This window comes from Mizuhopecten yessoensis, unplaced genomic scaffold, assembly GCF_002113885.1.
Source record: "Mizuhopecten yessoensis strain PY_sf001 unplaced genomic scaffold, ASM211388v2 scaffold6169, whole genome shotgun sequence".
Taxonomy (NCBI): domain Eukaryota; kingdom Metazoa; phylum Mollusca; class Bivalvia; order Pectinida; family Pectinidae; genus Mizuhopecten; species Mizuhopecten yessoensis.
Genome location: NW_018406415.1, coordinates 2,703,579 through 2,722,651, shown reverse-complemented (window position 1 = coordinate 2,722,651; position 19,073 = coordinate 2,703,579). Strand labels below are relative to the sequence as shown.

At 34.7% G+C, this 19,073-nt stretch overlaps 2 protein-coding genes across 3 annotated transcripts; both read left to right on the top strand.

Moving 5' to 3' along the window:
- Positions 1-111: 111 nt before the first annotated feature.
- On the top strand, positions 112-9,829 carry LOC110451736 (cysteine and tyrosine-rich protein 1-like). Of its 2 annotated transcripts, none has more exons than XM_021499902.1 (4): positions 112-237; positions 2,386-2,515; positions 5,763-5,908; positions 8,882-9,829. In XM_021499902.1, the coding sequence occupies exons 1-4, from the start codon at positions 183-185 to the stop codon at positions 9,076-9,078; spliced, it is 528 nt and encodes a 175-aa protein (XP_021355577.1). In that variant the 5' UTR covers positions 112-182; the 3' UTR covers positions 9,079-9,829. The 2 variants fall into 2 exon arrangements, with proteins under 2 accessions (XP_021355577.1, XP_021355576.1); XM_021499901.1 differs by lacking the exon at positions 8,882-9,829 and adding an exon at positions 6,969-7,915 and having other exon boundaries at positions 113-237.
- An 86-nt stretch (positions 9,830-9,915) lies between these two features.
- Positions 9,916-18,305, top strand: LOC110451737 (cysteine and tyrosine-rich protein 1-like). The gene is made up of 4 exons (XM_021499903.1): positions 9,916-10,940; positions 14,700-14,829; positions 16,224-16,369; positions 17,415-18,305. The coding sequence occupies exons 1-4, from the start codon at positions 10,886-10,888 to the stop codon at positions 17,606-17,608; spliced, it is 525 nt and encodes a 174-aa protein (XP_021355578.1). The 5' UTR covers positions 9,916-10,885; the 3' UTR covers positions 17,609-18,305.
- Positions 18,306-19,073: the final 768 nt, after the last annotated feature.

Below are 19,073 nucleotides of genomic sequence, written 5' to 3'. Positions count from 1 at the left end.
CCCTAACCTACACTTACATTGACTGAATATATATATGTACATGCCACATAGTTTCGGCTTTAGATACCTTGCTATTGTAAAGTATGAGCCGAGTGACGTTTGTTTAATAAAAGGATTTTGGCTAACTCTCCCGAGTAAATGACGACAGTTCGCGTTGCTTGGTCCTTTCATAAACAAACAAAATGGCGGCCCAAACAGTGTGGCTGGTGTTTGTAACTCTCTTCCAGTTGATTTCACGTAAGTTTATAGCTTTTCACACGTTCGTAAATTTGTATGGTACATGAGTAACTAGTTTTATGTCTAGTCTTATTTTCTTATCTTTCTATATATTGGAATTTATGTCCGCATTTCCCGTGTTTCTAAATGAACCATAACTATGTACATGTAATACATATATTCTAACTCAGGTAAATGAAGTAGAAAAGTCGTCAAATCAGAAATACATTTTCGATGAAGCTTTGTTAACAATAATGGTTTTCAGCGCTTTTGAAACTACGCCGTTATTAGCTCACCTGGCACGTAGTGCCAATAAGGTGACATTTTAATTATACGAAAGGACGATATCTGTCGTCTCGTCGCTCCGGGCCCGGGGCTGGGTAAGTATTTTTCAAAGTAGCATGATAGTTAAAAGACTATAAAATCTGATAAATTTACAAAAATGTTTAAAACTTTATAGAATCATGTACTAAGCAATCATGTACTTTTGAACGGTGTCAAATATATTTTGTTTTGTCTTAAAAAAAAAAAAAAAAAGAAAAAAGAAAAAAAAAAAAAATTTGAAAAAGAAATCTGATAAATTTATTAGCTACAAATGCCTTCTGTTGACTAATATCAGTTCCAGAGATATGATACTTTCAGTCGAAACGCGTGAAATATTTTAAACCACTTCTTTTTAATGAACAATAAACCAATGTTAATGCTATTTCGCCTGTAGCTCGCCGGACAGCCAACTCAGTGTAAAGGAATTATTTAAACCCGATTACTGTTTCAAAGAAGTCAAATGTGTGAAAATCTTTAAATGACTGCTTCCAATGAACCTTTAGGTCTATATGTGTAATATTTTAGACCGTAGTTTGCTAGGATGACTCACTATCAAGTTAGTTTACAATTTAATTATATTTTGACCAATTTTGATGGCCCCAGGTGTGATATGCGTTTACCAAACAATACTGCGTAACAATGAAATACGTTTTAGGTTTTCTATTTATGTAAAAAAGAATGGCATTTTGTATGCGTAAGCAATGCGCCTGAGTAATGAATTGAGTATTGAAAATAAATATCGATTAACTATATATTGTAATTTTCTTCACATCACAAAATTGACGGCCCAACAAAGAATTCATTAACCAAGCTTAATACTTTATATACCAGTCATTTGGGAAGTGGTTTGTGTTATACAGAAGCGTTTTAGTGTCAACATGAAGTTTGTGATATTTGTCGTATTAACGATATAACATGTATTGATTACGATATAGTAAATCTTAATTACGATATAATAAGTCTTAATTACTATAAAGTGTCGTAATTATGATGTCATTGGTCGTCATAACGGTATAGAGTGCTGAAATTACGATATAATAAATATGTCTTAATTACGATATAATAAGTCTTAACTACTATAAAGTGTCGTAATTATGATGTAATTGGTCGTAATTACGGTATAAAAGTGTTGAAATTACAATATTATAAAACACAGAAATTGATGAAAATAAAACAGGTTATGGAAAAAAAGAAAATAAATGAATAAATAAAAATAAAATAAACAATGAATATACCTATTAATTTACCGGTTTGTATATGTTAAAGGATATAAACATTGAACTCGTGCAAATTCTACGAAGTCAGTTTTCACAATAATTCAGCTGTAGTTTCCTTCCGCGATAATTACATCTGTTGACTGATATACTTCGATACTCGGTAAATTCTAAAGTCATTATTGATCGTAAAGTTGTTGCATATCCATGGGTGTCAACCTCTGAAACCTCCACCTTCCACATTTCCAATGAGGGAGATAGTGCGTGAAACTGCGCTGCTCAATTCATCTTTGCCTTTTTATGTATCAAAATAACTACACAAAACCCATTCATTTTATCGAGACACACGTGTTATGATCATTACACACACTCTGATGTAACTAGGAGATCCTATGACCACAAGGTGTAGATTTTGATTTTGTGTGAGTTTGGACTTGAATGAGGGAGTTTCGTGGGAGATTGGCAAATTTGGGTCAAAATGAGAGAGTCTCCCTCCTAATGACAGAGAGTTGACAGCTACAGTTGTATGCATATCCCAACTAAGATATTTTGAAAATTCCGGTTTTTATGTGCCTTTCATGTTGCAAATAATATAACTGCCTACAGCACTATGTAATGATTCTTCTTTCAGTCACCCAGTCAAGTCTGTGCTATTATGGGAGCTATTACTACTATTCCTATTACAACAACTACTACTACAACTCTTACTACTGTGCCGATGGCTGCTGTGGGTACTACTACTCTCGCTACTGCTGCAGCAGGTAACTATACATACTCATAAGGAGGCAGAATCAGTACCCAAATTAGAGAGATAAGGATAGGAAGGATTCATATAAGTATTTAAACAAAATTTTTCTGAATCACAGCTGTACTCACTTATGTGTGTTATGTATTTAGGAGAAAAAAAATGAAATTATGGTTTAAACTAAAGCGGATCGCTCTTTGCAAAAAAACTTTTAAATCAATTAATGTGTCAAAAGTGTTAAAAGTTATTACAATAATGTATACTTATTATACATAGTTAAGCATCATTTTTAGTCTAGAGATGATTGAGTCAAAATAGCATCAAACTCAAAATGTAGTTTTTTGTCTTACATTGTTTAAAATGGTGAGTGCGAGGACTATGCACTTTGTTTCGGACTGTAGGGATAAATTCAGAATATAGAAATACTTGTATCCATTCAAATTCAAAAAGACTATCATAAAATGTTTATATGCTTACAAAGAAATGTTCATTTGAAGCGCAAATTATTTTAAAATTCAAACTGTGATCCGGTTTGGGTTCTGACATTGCGAAAAGACGGAAACGCAAATTGGTGACGTCAGAGTGTTCTATAAATATCTTACATGAACCATGGGTGTTTATTTTGTTAGTTAGAACACCTATCGATATTCTTCTTTAAATATGATTAATCTAATGAATTTTCAATGAATGAAGACAAGGATGGGTTGGTGATCCAGTTTCGGTACTGCATTTTTTACAGGGACTCCTAGTTTATTAGCCTAAGTTATCAATCGACGGCAGAATACGTGGTTGTTTTGGTACGCTTTTGCAACATACCTTATTGTACGATGGCCGATAGCAGCCGACACAAAACAACTACAATATAAGACATTTATGTACATGTACACTTTTTAAAAACTGTACATGTACACAATACAACTACAATATAAGACATTTGTGTACATGTACACTTTTTAAAAACTGTACATGTACACAATACAACTACAAGTGCTATTAACATTCCTTAACGGTTCGGATCAGCTTGATATTTCACACGTGTCTGATACGGCGGCTTATAAACGACAAGGAAATTACTAGATTCCCCAGAAGTCAAACAGTACTAGACGGTCACAAATCAGAGGTATACCAAAACAAAAGCATGTAGTTACTTAATTTGTATATAGAATTATAATATTAACCCAATAACCCCAAATACGTAATTTAAAGTGTTCCATGTGACATATTCACAAGTTTGAAGGCTATTGCCTTTGGTATAAACACTAGTTATTTCTCTCAGAACAATCTACATACAACTTTTGTTACAGTAAGTATTATATTATATTTGACTTTAGCACTCAACTATTCACACTGAACAAGGCAACGTTCTACTTTATGCCTCCAATCCATACATTAGGTAAAGCCCACATAGATATGCGTAGAACGATGGCTTATGTCTGTTACATTTCTTTCAAATTAAAAATAGGACATAAGAAATATCAACATACAAAGAAAAGATTAAGAAAATTAAACAGTTGATAATTACTAATGTCAAACTTTTCTAGTATATCCATTTTCAGGTGATGAGATTAAGTCGCCTTCAAGCATCAACTAGTGAAATATTGTGTACAGTCTACGTAGCAACACTGTGTGGTGACCTCTATCGCCTCTTCGCTGATTTATGAACATATTCCCTTTCTTTGTCGTTTGGTCTTTAAATTCACAGCCGCATCAGGCACGTGTGAAATATCAAGTTGATCCGAACCGTTAAGGAATGTTAATAGCACTTGTAGTTGTATTGTGTACATGTACAGTTTTTAAAAAGTGTACATGTACACAAATGTCTTATATTGTAGTTGTTTTGTGTCGGCTGCTATCGGCCATCGTATTATTGTATCTATATAACAACACAATTATGTATTATTTTTGTGGAAAATCTCACCAGATAATAACAGCTAACGGCAGTATTGTGTTGAGTGAACCATTCAAACTGGCGCTCTGCCTTGTTGTCAAGCGTGACATCATTATAACATGGCGTCAAATATTACGCTACTATTTCTCGCAATTTTCTGTTGCAGCAATATTTGCGTTTGTGTTACTTTAAAAATGTAACAAATAGAAGATATTGGTTTCCCGTTAAATACCATACATATTTCTCCCATATAGCAGACTATACCGATATTCTGCCATACTCGTAAAAGATATATGGTTTTTAATGGGTAACCATTTCATATCCACTATGTAGTCTTATTACTGCATGTACATATAGTGGTCAATGGGGATACAGAACAAGGGATCAGTAAATTGTTTTTCTTATCATGTCGATGGCATAACAGACTGGTCAAACATAAACGAGGATAACGATTATCAAATCATATTCAATATATTTTTTCTGGGTTTATATTTTTTGTTTCTAAGTTTTCCCCTGGCATTTGATTCGTCCATTTAATTGCAACATGAAAATTAATGAGACGCAATATCAACCTGAAGCAAGAGAAATTTGTACAAAAAAATGGTACATGTACAACTGTCATACTAAACATATTTACGCAGCCAATACTTCTCTGTGTATTTCATTTTGAATCAATCTATCGTTTTGATAGAATAATTTTGATATCTATCAACTGATAAACAGGTTTCTGATGTACCCAACTGCATGTGGTAAGAGGCGATATATGTGTGGCATCGTACAGAATCGCATTCCGTCATTCTGTATCTTCTACACAGAGGACATTGAAGTAACCATAATTGGTCTACAATCCACTATTGCAAAACATTTTCTATCTCATACTTCCTCACTTACCCACTGCTACCTTTAAGTTCAGTCTCCGTAGGCACCCGTCTTGACCTTGATTGTTTTGAGGATGCTTAATAAATAAACACAGAGCTAAAAGGGTTTTCCCGAGAAAAACCTACTCTTACCTACTACAGGTGAGGACAACGAACAGGAGTGATGTTTGCTTATTATTGTTTTGAAATTCTTTCCAAGTAATATTTGACAAGTCTGTTATTTCATCGACATGAGAAGAACAAAATTCAATTGACCCTTGTTCTGTGTTCTCATTGACCATAATATATACATAGTAAGACTATTAGACGATAATTAATGGGTTTCTGTTGAAAATCATATGTCTTCCGTGGCAACCGTCTTCGTATTTGTGACCCTGACTTTTTTAAGATGTTAAAACAAACAAAACATGAAAAAGAAATCAAGAAAAAGCATATGAAACATATATATATATACATTATCAGTTAATATGTTTATATTGTGCATCATCTCATTTCAGCGGCAGCTATGGATCTATTATTGGCGGTGTCATTGGGGGCATCATCATCCTGGCAATATGTGCAGTTGTAATTATCATCTGTTGTAAAGCCAAGATGAGACCCAGACGCACTGGTGTAGTGATTCCACAGAACAGTATGACAGTTAGTAAGTAGAAATTACGACACTAGAACGAATTTAGAATACACATGAATGAGTGATTGAGGGACGCCTTGGTAAGCGATGGTTGAAAAACCCCTCTTATAAAGTAGAAATGATGTACATCCCTTTAAAAGAACATGAAATAGTGAATACCCATCTTGTAAAGCAATATATATATATAAAACAACCTTATAGAACAAGATATCAAAGGAACTCCTCTTATAAAATAATTGATGTCCTTGTATATCACTCTTGTAAAATATATGAATTACACTCCTCTTGAAAAGCAAGAAATTTTTATAAAACCACCCCGCTTGATGAACAATTATGTACATCCATCATATAAAAAGAAATGTGTTAAATCCCTATTATCAAACAATCAATGCTGTAAATGGTGTAGCTGAAGGTCTGCTGTTTGGTAACAAAAGTTAACAGGAGTTTAAAATATTTCAGCCGTTAAGATATTTTTATAAATGAGAATTAAGTTTAGATACTTTCTATTTAGTTTAAACTTTATTTTATTATCGGTATAATAATCCAATAATACAAACATGATATACATATAGGATTCGAAAACGATTACAAAGTACTTATGTTAATCCGTCTCTTTTTTGTGAAACGGCGATTGGACGGCACTGTCTATTCTATTGCATGGTAAGATGTTTAAATAGGTTTGAAGTGGCAGGATTAAGATATAAAAGAATGAGTAGCTTTTTGTCAAGATAAGAAATATACAGGCCGTTGTCCTTCTACGTTTAGCTAGATATTCTATTTAATTCAGCTCGAATCATTACCTAGATGACAAGACTGAATTGAGTCCAGTAGATGCGTCTGTGTTTTCAAAAGATATTTTCAAACAAGTGTGAGCGTTACCCTCATTGCAAACATACACGTGATTCTGGAGTTCGGGCTTGGGTTCATGAACCCAGCGAGTTTTGATTAGACGAAGATTGTATACTAAAAGCTTGGTAATAAACAAGTAAATGCGGCAAAGCCGTAATGTGGAGGAGACTATATTGTGTTGATGGTTTCATAACATTATTCATCAAATTATTTCTATTTTTAGCCACAGTTTCGAATTCACAACCAGCGCCACCACCACCTCCTCCTCACGGTCAGCCGTACGGCCAGCCTTATGGTATGCAACCTCCACCATACCAACAACAGCCCGGGATGAGCTACCCACAACCCCAGCAGCAGTATCCCCCTCCACCACCTGCAACCTACGATAACCCGGCGTACCCTCCTCCTCCAAAGTATTAAGCGACAACGTTGACTTGTGGATATAGATGACTTAACCACGTGATTTTCCCATAGATGCTGATATGACTGTTTCATATTCGATCTCTTGAAGACTTTGGTGGAACTTGAACATACCCTTTTCCATAGACGCCGATGGAAGTGGGCCATGTCTTTTCTGATAGACGTTGCTGGATTTCTACCATATTTCTATCACTATGACTCCGTTAGAACTGGATCATATTTTCTCCCATAGCCATTGATGGAACTGGATCGGTGATATATACATTATCATATTTTTCCGATAGACGTTGAATAATAAGGATAAACTGTGTACTACATCTTTACCATAGACATTGATATCAAAGGGACTGTTGGAAAAAATACGTTCGGCAATCATTCGGCTGCAAGCCAGCCGAAGGCATCAATTTACAAGTGCTTTAGATTAACATTTACGATGTGGCTATTGCTTTTTGTACTATTATTTCTAAGTTAAATAAGAATTCAAAGTACATGTATTGACAAACAGGGCCTTAGAAATTGTTCAAAACAAGATATAAGTTTTCAATCCAAACAAGAACAAGAAGCGATCGAATAATATTGCAATGAATATTATAGAGACATATGATATTGTTTTATTGATTGTACAGTGTTTTGATTATACCGTTATGGTTAACATCGTATAATGATAAGGCCATTGATGCTCAGAAAAAAAGTAATAAGTCGTAAACTATTTTCATCAATTGTTATTTCTAAAATAAAATTAAGAAGTATTGAATGCCTCACAAACATAAATACCTGGAACTCAGTCCATTATCTTCTAATGAATTTAAAACATATAATGATACATATGTAGCGGAACTTGACTGGGTCGATCGTCGGCGACCAGGTAGCTCAATTGGTAAGAGCGTCCGTCTAGAGTTCGTAGGGGCCCGGGTTCGAACCCCGGTCTGGCCACTGCAATCTCAGTTTCTGCTGTTACAAAATTAGCGAGCTTGCCAACCCTTGTTGCAAGCACTGGATGAATGCTTTGTAAGGAAATATCCGAACATGAGTTGTAAATAGTGATGTCTTCGGGGCCGAAGACTTGGAACAATGAGAGAGGAATGCAGCGGAACTGGACTGGTTCGATCGTCGGCGACCATCTGCGATAGCTCAATTTGTAGAGTGTCCGTCTTAAGTTCGGAGGGTAGCGGGTTCGAACTCCGGTCTGGCAGTTGCATTTCTCTCTCTCTCTCTCTCTCTCTCTCTCTCTCTCTCTCTCTCTCTCTCTNCCGTCTCTTTTTTGTGAAACGGCGATTGGACGGCACTGTCTATTCTATTGCATGGTAAGATGTTTAAATAGGTTTGAAGTGGCAGGATTAAGATATAAAAGAATGAGTAGCTTTTTGTCAAGATAAGAAATATACAGGCCGTTGTCCTTCTACGTTTAGCTAGATATTCTATTTAATTCAGCTCGAATCATTACCTAGATGACAAGACTGAATTGAGTCCAGTAGATGCGTCTGTGTTTTCAAAAGATATTTTCAAACAAGTGTGAGCGTTACCCTCATTGCAAACATACACGTGATTCTGGAGTTCGGGCTTGGGTTCATGAACCCAGCGAGTTTTGATTAGACGAAGATTGTATACTAAAAGCTTGGTAATAAACAAGTAAATGCGGCAAAGCCGTAATGTGGAGGAGACTATATTGTGTTGATGGTTTCATAACATTATTCATCAAATTATTTCTATTTTTAGCCACAGTTTCGAATTCACAAACAGCGCCACCACCACCTCCTCCTCACGGTCAGCCGTACGGCCAGCCTTATGGTATGCAACCTCCACCATACCAACAACAGCCCGGGATGAGCTACCCACAACCCCAGCAGCAGTATCCCCCTCCACCACCTGCAACCTACGATAACCCGGCGTACCCTCCTCCTCCAAAGTATTAAGCGACAACGTTGACTTGTGGATATAGATGACTTAACCACGTGATTTTCCCATAGATGCTGATATGACTGTTTCATATTCGATCTCTTGAAGACTTTGGTGGAACTTGAACATACCCTTTTCCATAGACGCCGATGGAAGTGGGCCATGTCTTTTCTGATAGACGTTGCTGGATTTCTACCATATTTCTATCACTATGACTCCGTTAGAACTGGATCATATTTTCTCCCATAGCCATTGATGGAACTGGATCGCTGATATATATATTATCATATTTTTCCCATAGACATTGAATAATAAGGATAAACTGTGTACTACATTCTTTCCCATAGACATTGATATCAAAGGGACTGTTGGAAAAAATACGTTCGGCAATCATTCGGCTGCAAGCCAGCCGAAGGCATCAATTTATAAGTGCTTTAGATTAACATTTACGATGTGGCTATTGCTTTTTGTACTATTATTTCTAAGTTAAATAAGAATTCAATGTACATGTATTGACAAACGGGGACTTAGAAATTGTTCAAAACAAGATATAAGTTTTCAATCCAAACAAGAACAAGAAGCGATCGAATAATATTGCAATGAATATTATAGAGACATATGATATTGTTTTATTGATTGTACAGTGTTTTGATTATACCGTTATGGTTAACATCGTATAATGATAAGGCCATTGATGCTCAGAAAAAAAGTAATAAGTCGTAAACTATTTTCATCAATTGTTATTTCTAAAATAAAATTAAGAAGTATTGAATGCCTCACAAACATAAATACCTGGAACTCAGTCCATTATCTTCTAATGAATTTAAAACATATAATGATACATATGTAGCGGAACTTGACTGGGTCGATCGTCGGCGACCAGGTAGCTCAATTGGTAAGAGCGTCCGTCTAGAGTTCGTAGGGGCCCGGGTTCGAACCCCGGTCTGGCCACTGCAATCTCAGTTTCTGCTGTTACAAAATTAGCGAGCTTGCCAACCCTTGTTGCAAGCACTGGATGAATGCTTTGTAAGGAAATATCCGAACATGAGTTGTAAATAGTGATGTCTTCGGGGCCGAAGACTTGGAACAATGAGAGAGGAATGCAGCGGAACTGGACTGGTTCGATCGTCGGCGACCATCTGCGATAGCTCAATTTGTAGAGTGTCCGTCTTAAGTTCGGAGGGTAGCGGGTTCGAACTCCGGTCTGGCAGTTGCATTTCTCTCTCTCTCTCTCTCTCTCTCTCTCTCTCCTGTTACATATGTATTTACAGGTATTAAAACACACTTAAAATAATTTAGTGAAAGATTTGCTGTATATGACACAAATCTCTACGAAGCATAATCAAGCTTCTCTTTAAATCTTATGTTCAATGAAAAATTGTTCGAGCAAACCTCTTTATGAACCTTTATGCATACCGCTACATTTTTTTAAGAAATGAAGACAGTTTAAAAGATTTAATGCCTGCGTACGTTGTAAATAGGCTGTAAAAGAATGATTGTGTTGACCGTGACCAAGATGTAAGTAATTTGATATAAAATGATCACTCAAATTTCTATCGACACTTCAAACATAGTTTAGAAATAGCTTAACCCGTCTTTATTATAACGAAACTTGTGTGTCAGTGAGTGTACGCTGTAAGCCCTGACCTACACTTACATTGACTGAATATATATATGTACCTACCACATAGTTTGGCTATTAAATACCTTGCTATTGTAAAGTATGAGCCGAGTGACGTTTGTTTAATAAAGGGATTTTGGCTTACTCTCTCCCAAGTAAATGACGACTGTTCGCGTTGCTTGGTCCTTTCATAAACAAACAAAATGGCGACCCAAACCGTGTGGCTGGTGTTTGTAACTCTCTTCCAGTTGATTTCACGTAAGTTTATAGCTTTTCACACGTTCGTAAATTTGTATGGTATGACAGAGTAAATTGTTTAATGTCTAGTCTTATTTTCTTATCTTTATTTTATATTGGAATGTATGTCCGCATTTCCCATGATTCTAAATGAACCATAAATATGTACATGCAATACATATATTCTAACTCAGGTAAAAGAACTAGAAAAGTCGTCAAATCAGAAATACATTTTCGATGAAGCTTTTTTTAACAATAATCGTTTTCAGCGATTTTGAAACTACGCCGTTATTAGCTCACCTGGCACGTAGTGCTAATAAGGTGTCATTTTAATTATACGAAAGGACGAAAGAATTCATTAACCAAGCTTGATACTTTATATACCAGTCATTTGGGAAGTGGTTTATGTTATACAGAAGCATTTCATTGTCAACACGAAGTTAATTATATTTGTCGTATTAACGATATAACATGTATTGATTACGATATAGTAAATCTTAATTTCGATATAATAAGTCTTAATTACTATAAAATGTCGTAATTATGATGTAATTGGTCGTCATAACGGGATAGACCGCTGAAATTACGATATAATAATTATATCGTAATTACGATATAATAAGTCTTAATTACTATAGAGTGTCGTAATCATGATGTAATTGGTCGTAATTACGGTATAAAAGTGTTGAAATTACAATTGTATGTCTTAATTATGATCAAAAACGTGTCGAATTACGTATACGATATCATTTGTTATAGTTACGATATAATTTGTTTTAATAACAATATCATTGATCGTATTTAAAAGTTTGTAATATGATACGATTGGGTGACTTCGATACGCCATTCCACAAAACTTGTGTCAAACAAACATAGGAGATATTTCTATGTTGTATTTAGTTATTAACTTTCAGTCGAGTTTCGAGTGAACATTTCCGAGTTACTTCGGCGGAGTGGAAGAAAAACAGAACTTGGTTAGAATTTGACAACGAGTGTAAGAAAATGTTTCGTAGTTACACAGATTTATTTTGTCAGTTTTGATTTCTAATAATTTTCCAATTTAGATCACAATTTACACTTCATGCTGTAAAAAAGACCAGTCTGTAATTTGGACTAGCAAATTCATAGTCGGACTATTAAAATTCTGGGTTCACTAGTCCAAATGACTAGCGTGGAAAAAAGTTAACGTCACAGACTGTTACTAGATCTTACGAGTTGGCCATCCACGAACATCCGTTATTTGATTCAAAACTCGAAAAATTTGACGCGTACCTCGAAATTCGATAAAAAGTCACCCTCTAAACTAAGACTGTATGTGGAAAATTCTCGAAACTTTATATCCATAAAACACATAACATAATTATTATAAGATGGAATCATGTTCCGATTACCTTGGTATGTTCCAGGTCAATATCGATACACATAATCTTTGTTCACCTGACGCTTCAGTATAACTGGCCATTCAAATGTATTTCCACACAGCTAATCAGTACTAAAAAAAACTTAAATAGAGAATTTATAACACACGGTTGAGTAGACTGAAATTATATATATCAGTGTCAAGTAAGAAAGACTGAACCAGATGAGATCGGTTCTGAATTGAACGGTTCAACGTCCTGCTTCTTTTATATGAATTATTTATGAGCTTAATGGTTTTCATCGAAACTCGACATACAATTGAAATTAAATGGTAATAAAAACCTGTATCTACACATTTAATATTGAGCTCTGCCAAGGGGCAGGACTATAATTCAATACACAGTGTATTAATAAAATGTCATAATCAGGGCATGCGTAAATACTATCAGAACGATATAAATTGACACGAAAAAAATTGTGAGCCCTGTTGTTGATTTGATTACGGTAAACAAACCGGTAAATATCACGAAAAAAAACCTATTAAACTAGTCAATAAGTTATTTTTGTTGTACATGAGGTATTCATGAGTATTTTAGGCTGGTTACTAAATTATTTAATTTTATCTAATTCATGCTGATTTCTTACTTTTTCTTCAATTTAGGATAGTTCATTAGTTGTAGTGAAGAATAGTACACATATGTAATCATTAAGCCGATAACATCCGGCCACGTTGCCCACTATGACATCTTATATGATATTATATATATTATATTACTATTTATAATACTGTAAGTAATATTTATAATACTATATATATTATATTATATGATCTTCCATTGTATCAACATGAGGATGAATTCATAATCCAACGTTGGATGCACATTGTATAGTTCTTGTAGTTTATGTAGTAGTGTAAAATGAAACCTAACTATTTTGAGTATTGATATTTCGAATACCGGTTTATATTTCGCCTTCGTTTAATCTCATACACTTTAACAATGTGTTTCCGTGCGTGTTAAATAGGTTAAATACTTCGTTTATAGCATTGTCGTTCGACAGCTACATGGCAGATTATTTGTATAAACAGTTTAAATCATACCCGACTCTATATAACTTTTGTTTGGCCCACTTCTTCTACCTCTCCTTTTTGCTTGTCCCTCTATTTTTACAACAGTCCTTCCGCGGATACGTTTTTAAGCATAAAATTATAAAAAAAACATTCTGTATTTGCCAACGACTTTTCAATTAAACTAAATAATTAAGGTTTATTATTAGTCGAACATTCGGTTTATCATTCTACTTACCGTTAGACAGGGCCAAAACAAAATGCCATGCATCTGGATAATAAGGATTTAGCGATAAGGTTATCAATCATATATATAAATTTTACTTATTTTATTTAACAATAATTACGAAACAAGTTATACAACTGATATTAAACATTCTTGTTGGCCTGGATGTTAGCACACAGGGGTCTTAAAGTGGGAGGAACCCAGAGTACCCGGAAAAAACCGAATTACAGTACTTCAGTGATAAATATATATGTAGGCAAGAACGTTTCCTACCGTGACCTTGACCTTCATCAAGAGGTCAATGTAAATGATGTAAAGATGAACACAAACGGGCAAACTCAAAATGGTCTGTTTTAGGTATGGGTTTTTTCAGTCGCTTAAACAACTATTAGCGTTAAATATTTTTGTCATAAAACACTGAAATTGATGAAAACGAAACAGGTTAAGAAAGAAAGAAAATCGATAAATAAATAAAAACAAGATATACAATGACTCAACTTATTAATTTACCGGTTTGTAAAATGTTTAAGGGAATTAACATTGAAATCGTGCAAATTCTACGAAGTCAGTTTTCACAATAATTCAGCTGTACTTTCCTCCGCGATACACGAAGCAAAATCCAAAGTTAATCATTACATCTCTTGACTGATATACTTCGATACTCGATCAATTCTAAAGTCTTTATTGTTCGTAAAGTTGTTTCATATCCATAGGTGTCAACCTCTGGAACCTCCACATTCCACATTTCGAATGAGGGAGGAAATGCGTGAAACTGCTTTGCTCAATTTATCTTTGCCTTTGTATGTATCAAAATAACTAAACAAAACCCATTCATTTTATCGAGACACACGTGTTATGATCATTACACACATCCTGATGTAACTAGGAGATCATATGGCCACAAGGTGTAGATTTTGATTTTGTGTGAGTTTGGACTTGAATGAGGGAGTTTCGTGGGAGATTGGCAAATTTGGGTCAAAATGAGAGAGTCTCCCTCCTAATGAAGGAGAGTTGACAGCTTCAGTTTTATGCATATCCCAACTAAGATATTTCGAAAAAAACGGTTTTTATGTGCCTTTCATGTTGCAAATAATATAACTGCCTACAGCACTAATGATTCTTCTTTCAGTCACCCAGTCAAGTCTGTGCTATTATGGGAGCTATTACTACTATTCCTATTACAATAACTACTACTACAACTCTTACTACTGTGCCGATGGCTGCTGCGGGTACTACTACTCTCGCTACTGCTGCAGCAGGTAATTATATGCATATATACATAAGGAGGCAGGATCAATACTTTTTTTTCTTCTGAATCCTGTACTCACTTATGTGTATTATGTATGACAAAAAAAAAAACAAATGAAATAAAATATGGTTTAAACTAAATCGGATCACTCTTTGCAAAAATACTTTTAAATCAATTATAACCTGGCGTCAAATATTACGCTACTATTTCTCGCAATTTTCTGTTGCAGCAATATTTGCGTTTGTGTTACTTTAAAAATGTAACAAATAGAAGATTTATTGGTTTCCCGTTAAATACCATACATATTTCTCCCATATAGCAGACTATACCGATATTCTGCCATACTCGTAAAAGATATATGGTTTTTAATGGGTAACCATTTCATATCCGCTATGTAGTCTTACTACTGCATGTATGTATAGTGGTCAATGGGGATACAGAACAAGGGGTCAATATATTGTTTTCTTTATAATGTCGATGACATAACAGACTGGTCAAACATAAATTAGGATTACGCTCGTCAAATCATATTCAATATATTTTTTCTGGGTTTATATTTTTTGTTTCTAAGTTTTCCCCTGGCATTTGATTCGTCCATTTAATTGCAACATGACAATTAATGAGACGCAATATCAACCTGAAGCAAGAGAAATTTATACAAAAAAAGGGACATGTACAACTGTAATACTAAACAAATTTATGCAGCCAATACTTCTCTGTGTATTTCATTTTGAATCAATCAATCGTTTTAATAGAATAATTTCGAGTCGATATCTATCAATTGATGAACAGGCTTCTGTTGTATCAAACTGCATGTCGTAAGAGGCGATATATGTGTGGCATCGTGCAGAATATAATTCCGTCATTTTGTATCTTCTACACAGAGGACATTGAAGTAACCATAATTGGTCTACAGTCCACTATTGCAAAACTTCCTCACTTACCTACTGTTACCCTTAAGTCCAGTCTCCGTAGGCACCCGTCTTGACCTTGATTGTTTTGAGGATGCTTAACAAATAAACACAGATCTGAAAGGGTTTTCGCGAGAAAACCCTACTCTTACCTAATCTTTCCAAACAATATTTGACCAGTCTGTTATTTCATCGCCATGAGACGAACAAACATCGATTGACCATTGTCCTGTGTTCTCATTGACTATAATATATAAATAGTAAGACTATTTAGAGGATATTTAATGGTTTTCCTTTGAAAATGATGTCTTTCTGGCGTAATACCCTGTCTCCCTAGGCAACCGTCTTCGTATTTGTGACCTTGACTTTTTTGAGGATGTTAAACTAACAAACAAACAAACCATGAAAAAAACTATTTCAAGAAAAAGCATATGAAACATATATATATACATTATAAGTTAATCTGTTTGTATTGTGCATCATCTCATTTCAGCGTAAGCTATGGATCTATTGTTGGCGGTGTCATTGGGGGCATCATCATCCTGGCAATATGTGCAGTTGTAATTATCATCTGTTGTAAAGCCAAGAATACAACCAGACGCTCTGGTGTTGTGATTCCACAGAACAGAACGACAGTTAGTAAGTAGAAATTACGACACTAGAACGAATTTAGAATACACATGAATGAGTGATTGAGGGACGCCTTGGTAAGCGATGGTTGAAAAGCCCCTCTTATAAAGCAGATATGATGAACATCCCTTTTAAAGAATATGAAATAGTAACGCATCTTGTAAAGCAAAACAATGATGTAAAACAAACCTTATAGAAAAAGATATGATGGAAACTCCTCTTATAAAATAATTGATGTACATGTATATCACTCTTGTAAAATATTTGAATAACACCCCTCTTGAAAAGCAAGAAATTATTAAAACCACCCCTCTTGTAGAACAATTATGTACATCCATCTTATAAAACAAAATGTGTTAAATCCCCATTATCTAACAATCTATGCTGTAAACAAGAACTGATAGGCCCGCTAGCTGTAGGTCTGCTGTTTGGTAATAATAGTTTACAGGAGTTTAAAATATTTCAGCCGTTAAGACATTTCTATAAATGAGAATTAATTTTAGATACTTTCTATTTAGTCTAAACTTTATTTTATTATCGGTGTATAATAATTCGGTGTATAATAATTCCATTGATACAAACATGATATGCATATAGGATTCGAAAACAAGTACAAAGTACTTATGTTACTTCGTCTCCTTTTTTGTGAAACGGCGAATGAACAGCACTGTCTCTTCTATTGCATAGTAAGGTGTTTAAAGGGGTTTGAAGTGGCAGGATAAAGTTTTAAAAAAGTGTAGCTTTTTGTAAAGACAAGAATTTTATAGGCCGGTGTCTTTCGACGTTTAGCTAGATATTCTATTTAGTTCAAATAGAATCATTACCTAGATGACAAGAATGACTTGAGTCCAGTTGATACATCTGTATCTGTGTTTTCAACAGATACTGTTCAACAAGTGTGAGCGTTACCCTCGTTGCAAACATACACGTGGTTCTGGAACCCGGGCTTGGGTTCATGAATCCAGCGAGTTCTGATTAGGCGAAGATTGTGACTAGGAGAGTATATTGTGTTGATGGTTTCATAACATTATATATAAATTATTTCTATTTTTAGCCACAGTTTCGAATTCACAACCAGCGCCACCACCACCTCCTCACGGTCAGCCGTACGGCCAGCCTTATGGTATGCAACCTCCACCATACCAACAACAGCCCGGGATGAGCTACCCACCACCCCAGCAGCAGTATCCCCCTCCACCACCTGCAACCTACGATAACCCGGCTTACCCTCCTCCTCCAAAGTATTAAGCGACAACGTTGACTTGTGGTTATAGATGACTTAGCCACGGGATTTTCCCATAGATGCTGATATGACGATGGAAGTGGGCCATGTCTTATCTTATAGACGTTGCTGGATTTCTACCATATTTCTATCCCTATGACTCCTATAGAACTGGATCATATTCTCTCCCATAGCCATTGATGGAACTTGATCTCTGATATATAAATTGATCGAACATTACCATATTTTGTCCATAGACGTTGAATGATAAGAATCAAATTTCCTCTAAGAGACGTTGTTGGATCAGTTCTACATTCTTTCCCATATACATTGATATCAAAGGGACTGTTTGGAGAAATACATTCGGCGATCATTCGGCTGCAAGCCAGCCAAAGGAATAAGTGTATAAGTGATTTATAGTATCGATGTGATTATTGCTTTTGTACTATTATTTCTAAGTTATATAAGAATTCAATGTATATGTATTGACATTGACAAAGGGGACTATTGCCTCTATATGTTTACACATGATGGTGTTCGCACGATCTGTCTGTCTAAAACCTTTCTGTATATATACATGCATGTGAGTGCACCAGATTGTCGTAGATGAAAACAACACATATACAGCTGCATACCATCACTTAGAGTGGTATTTAACATGTGCGAGCTTAATTGTGCACAGACGATTTGAATAATCATTTCTATTAAACTTTTAACAATCAATACAATTTGTTTTTATTCTCATTTTGCAAAATGTATAATCACATCTGACATGACAAATATTTCTTGTATGTATATCTATGTTTAAGAGAGACATACATACTAGGTATGTTATTAAATTAAGTTTCCTTTCTGGTTAATTTGTTTACATGTCTGTTAAGATGCTGTGTATCCTTCTTGCTAACATTGAGCTTTGTACATTTTCTGTGACTTATGTTTGCTCTAGGATAAGTGGAATATCTATAAACGAAACAGATATATACATGTAGTTTAAATACATCTACGTGATCAGTTATAAGATACAACAGAACTGGTAACATTTGCTCAGATAGAGTTTTGTTCTTTTCAAAATTTGTTCCGAAAATTATCAACGGTATGTATCAATATTTTTAACGATTTGTGCAACTTGTCTCATGGTCTTTCTAACATGTAAAAAATAATTTCGCGATAATTGTAAATTGTACAACCAATACGTCTTTATCATTAAAATGTATATATTATTGAAAAGTGATTGTATGACATAGGTAACAACATCATAACTCTTCTTGGAAATATTGCAAAAACGTCACGTGAAGTATACGTGGTTTGAAGTTATGTAATTTGTTAGTTAATCATAAAAAGGAAGTCAGTTTTAAATTAAATTATAAATGAAGATGATATAAACATTTTAATTAACAGTTGCCATAACGCGTTAAGTGTGAAACGTTTAGATTTTGTCCGATAAACAAATTAAATATGTCTGTACTAAAAACATTCGTACAGACTTTTGGC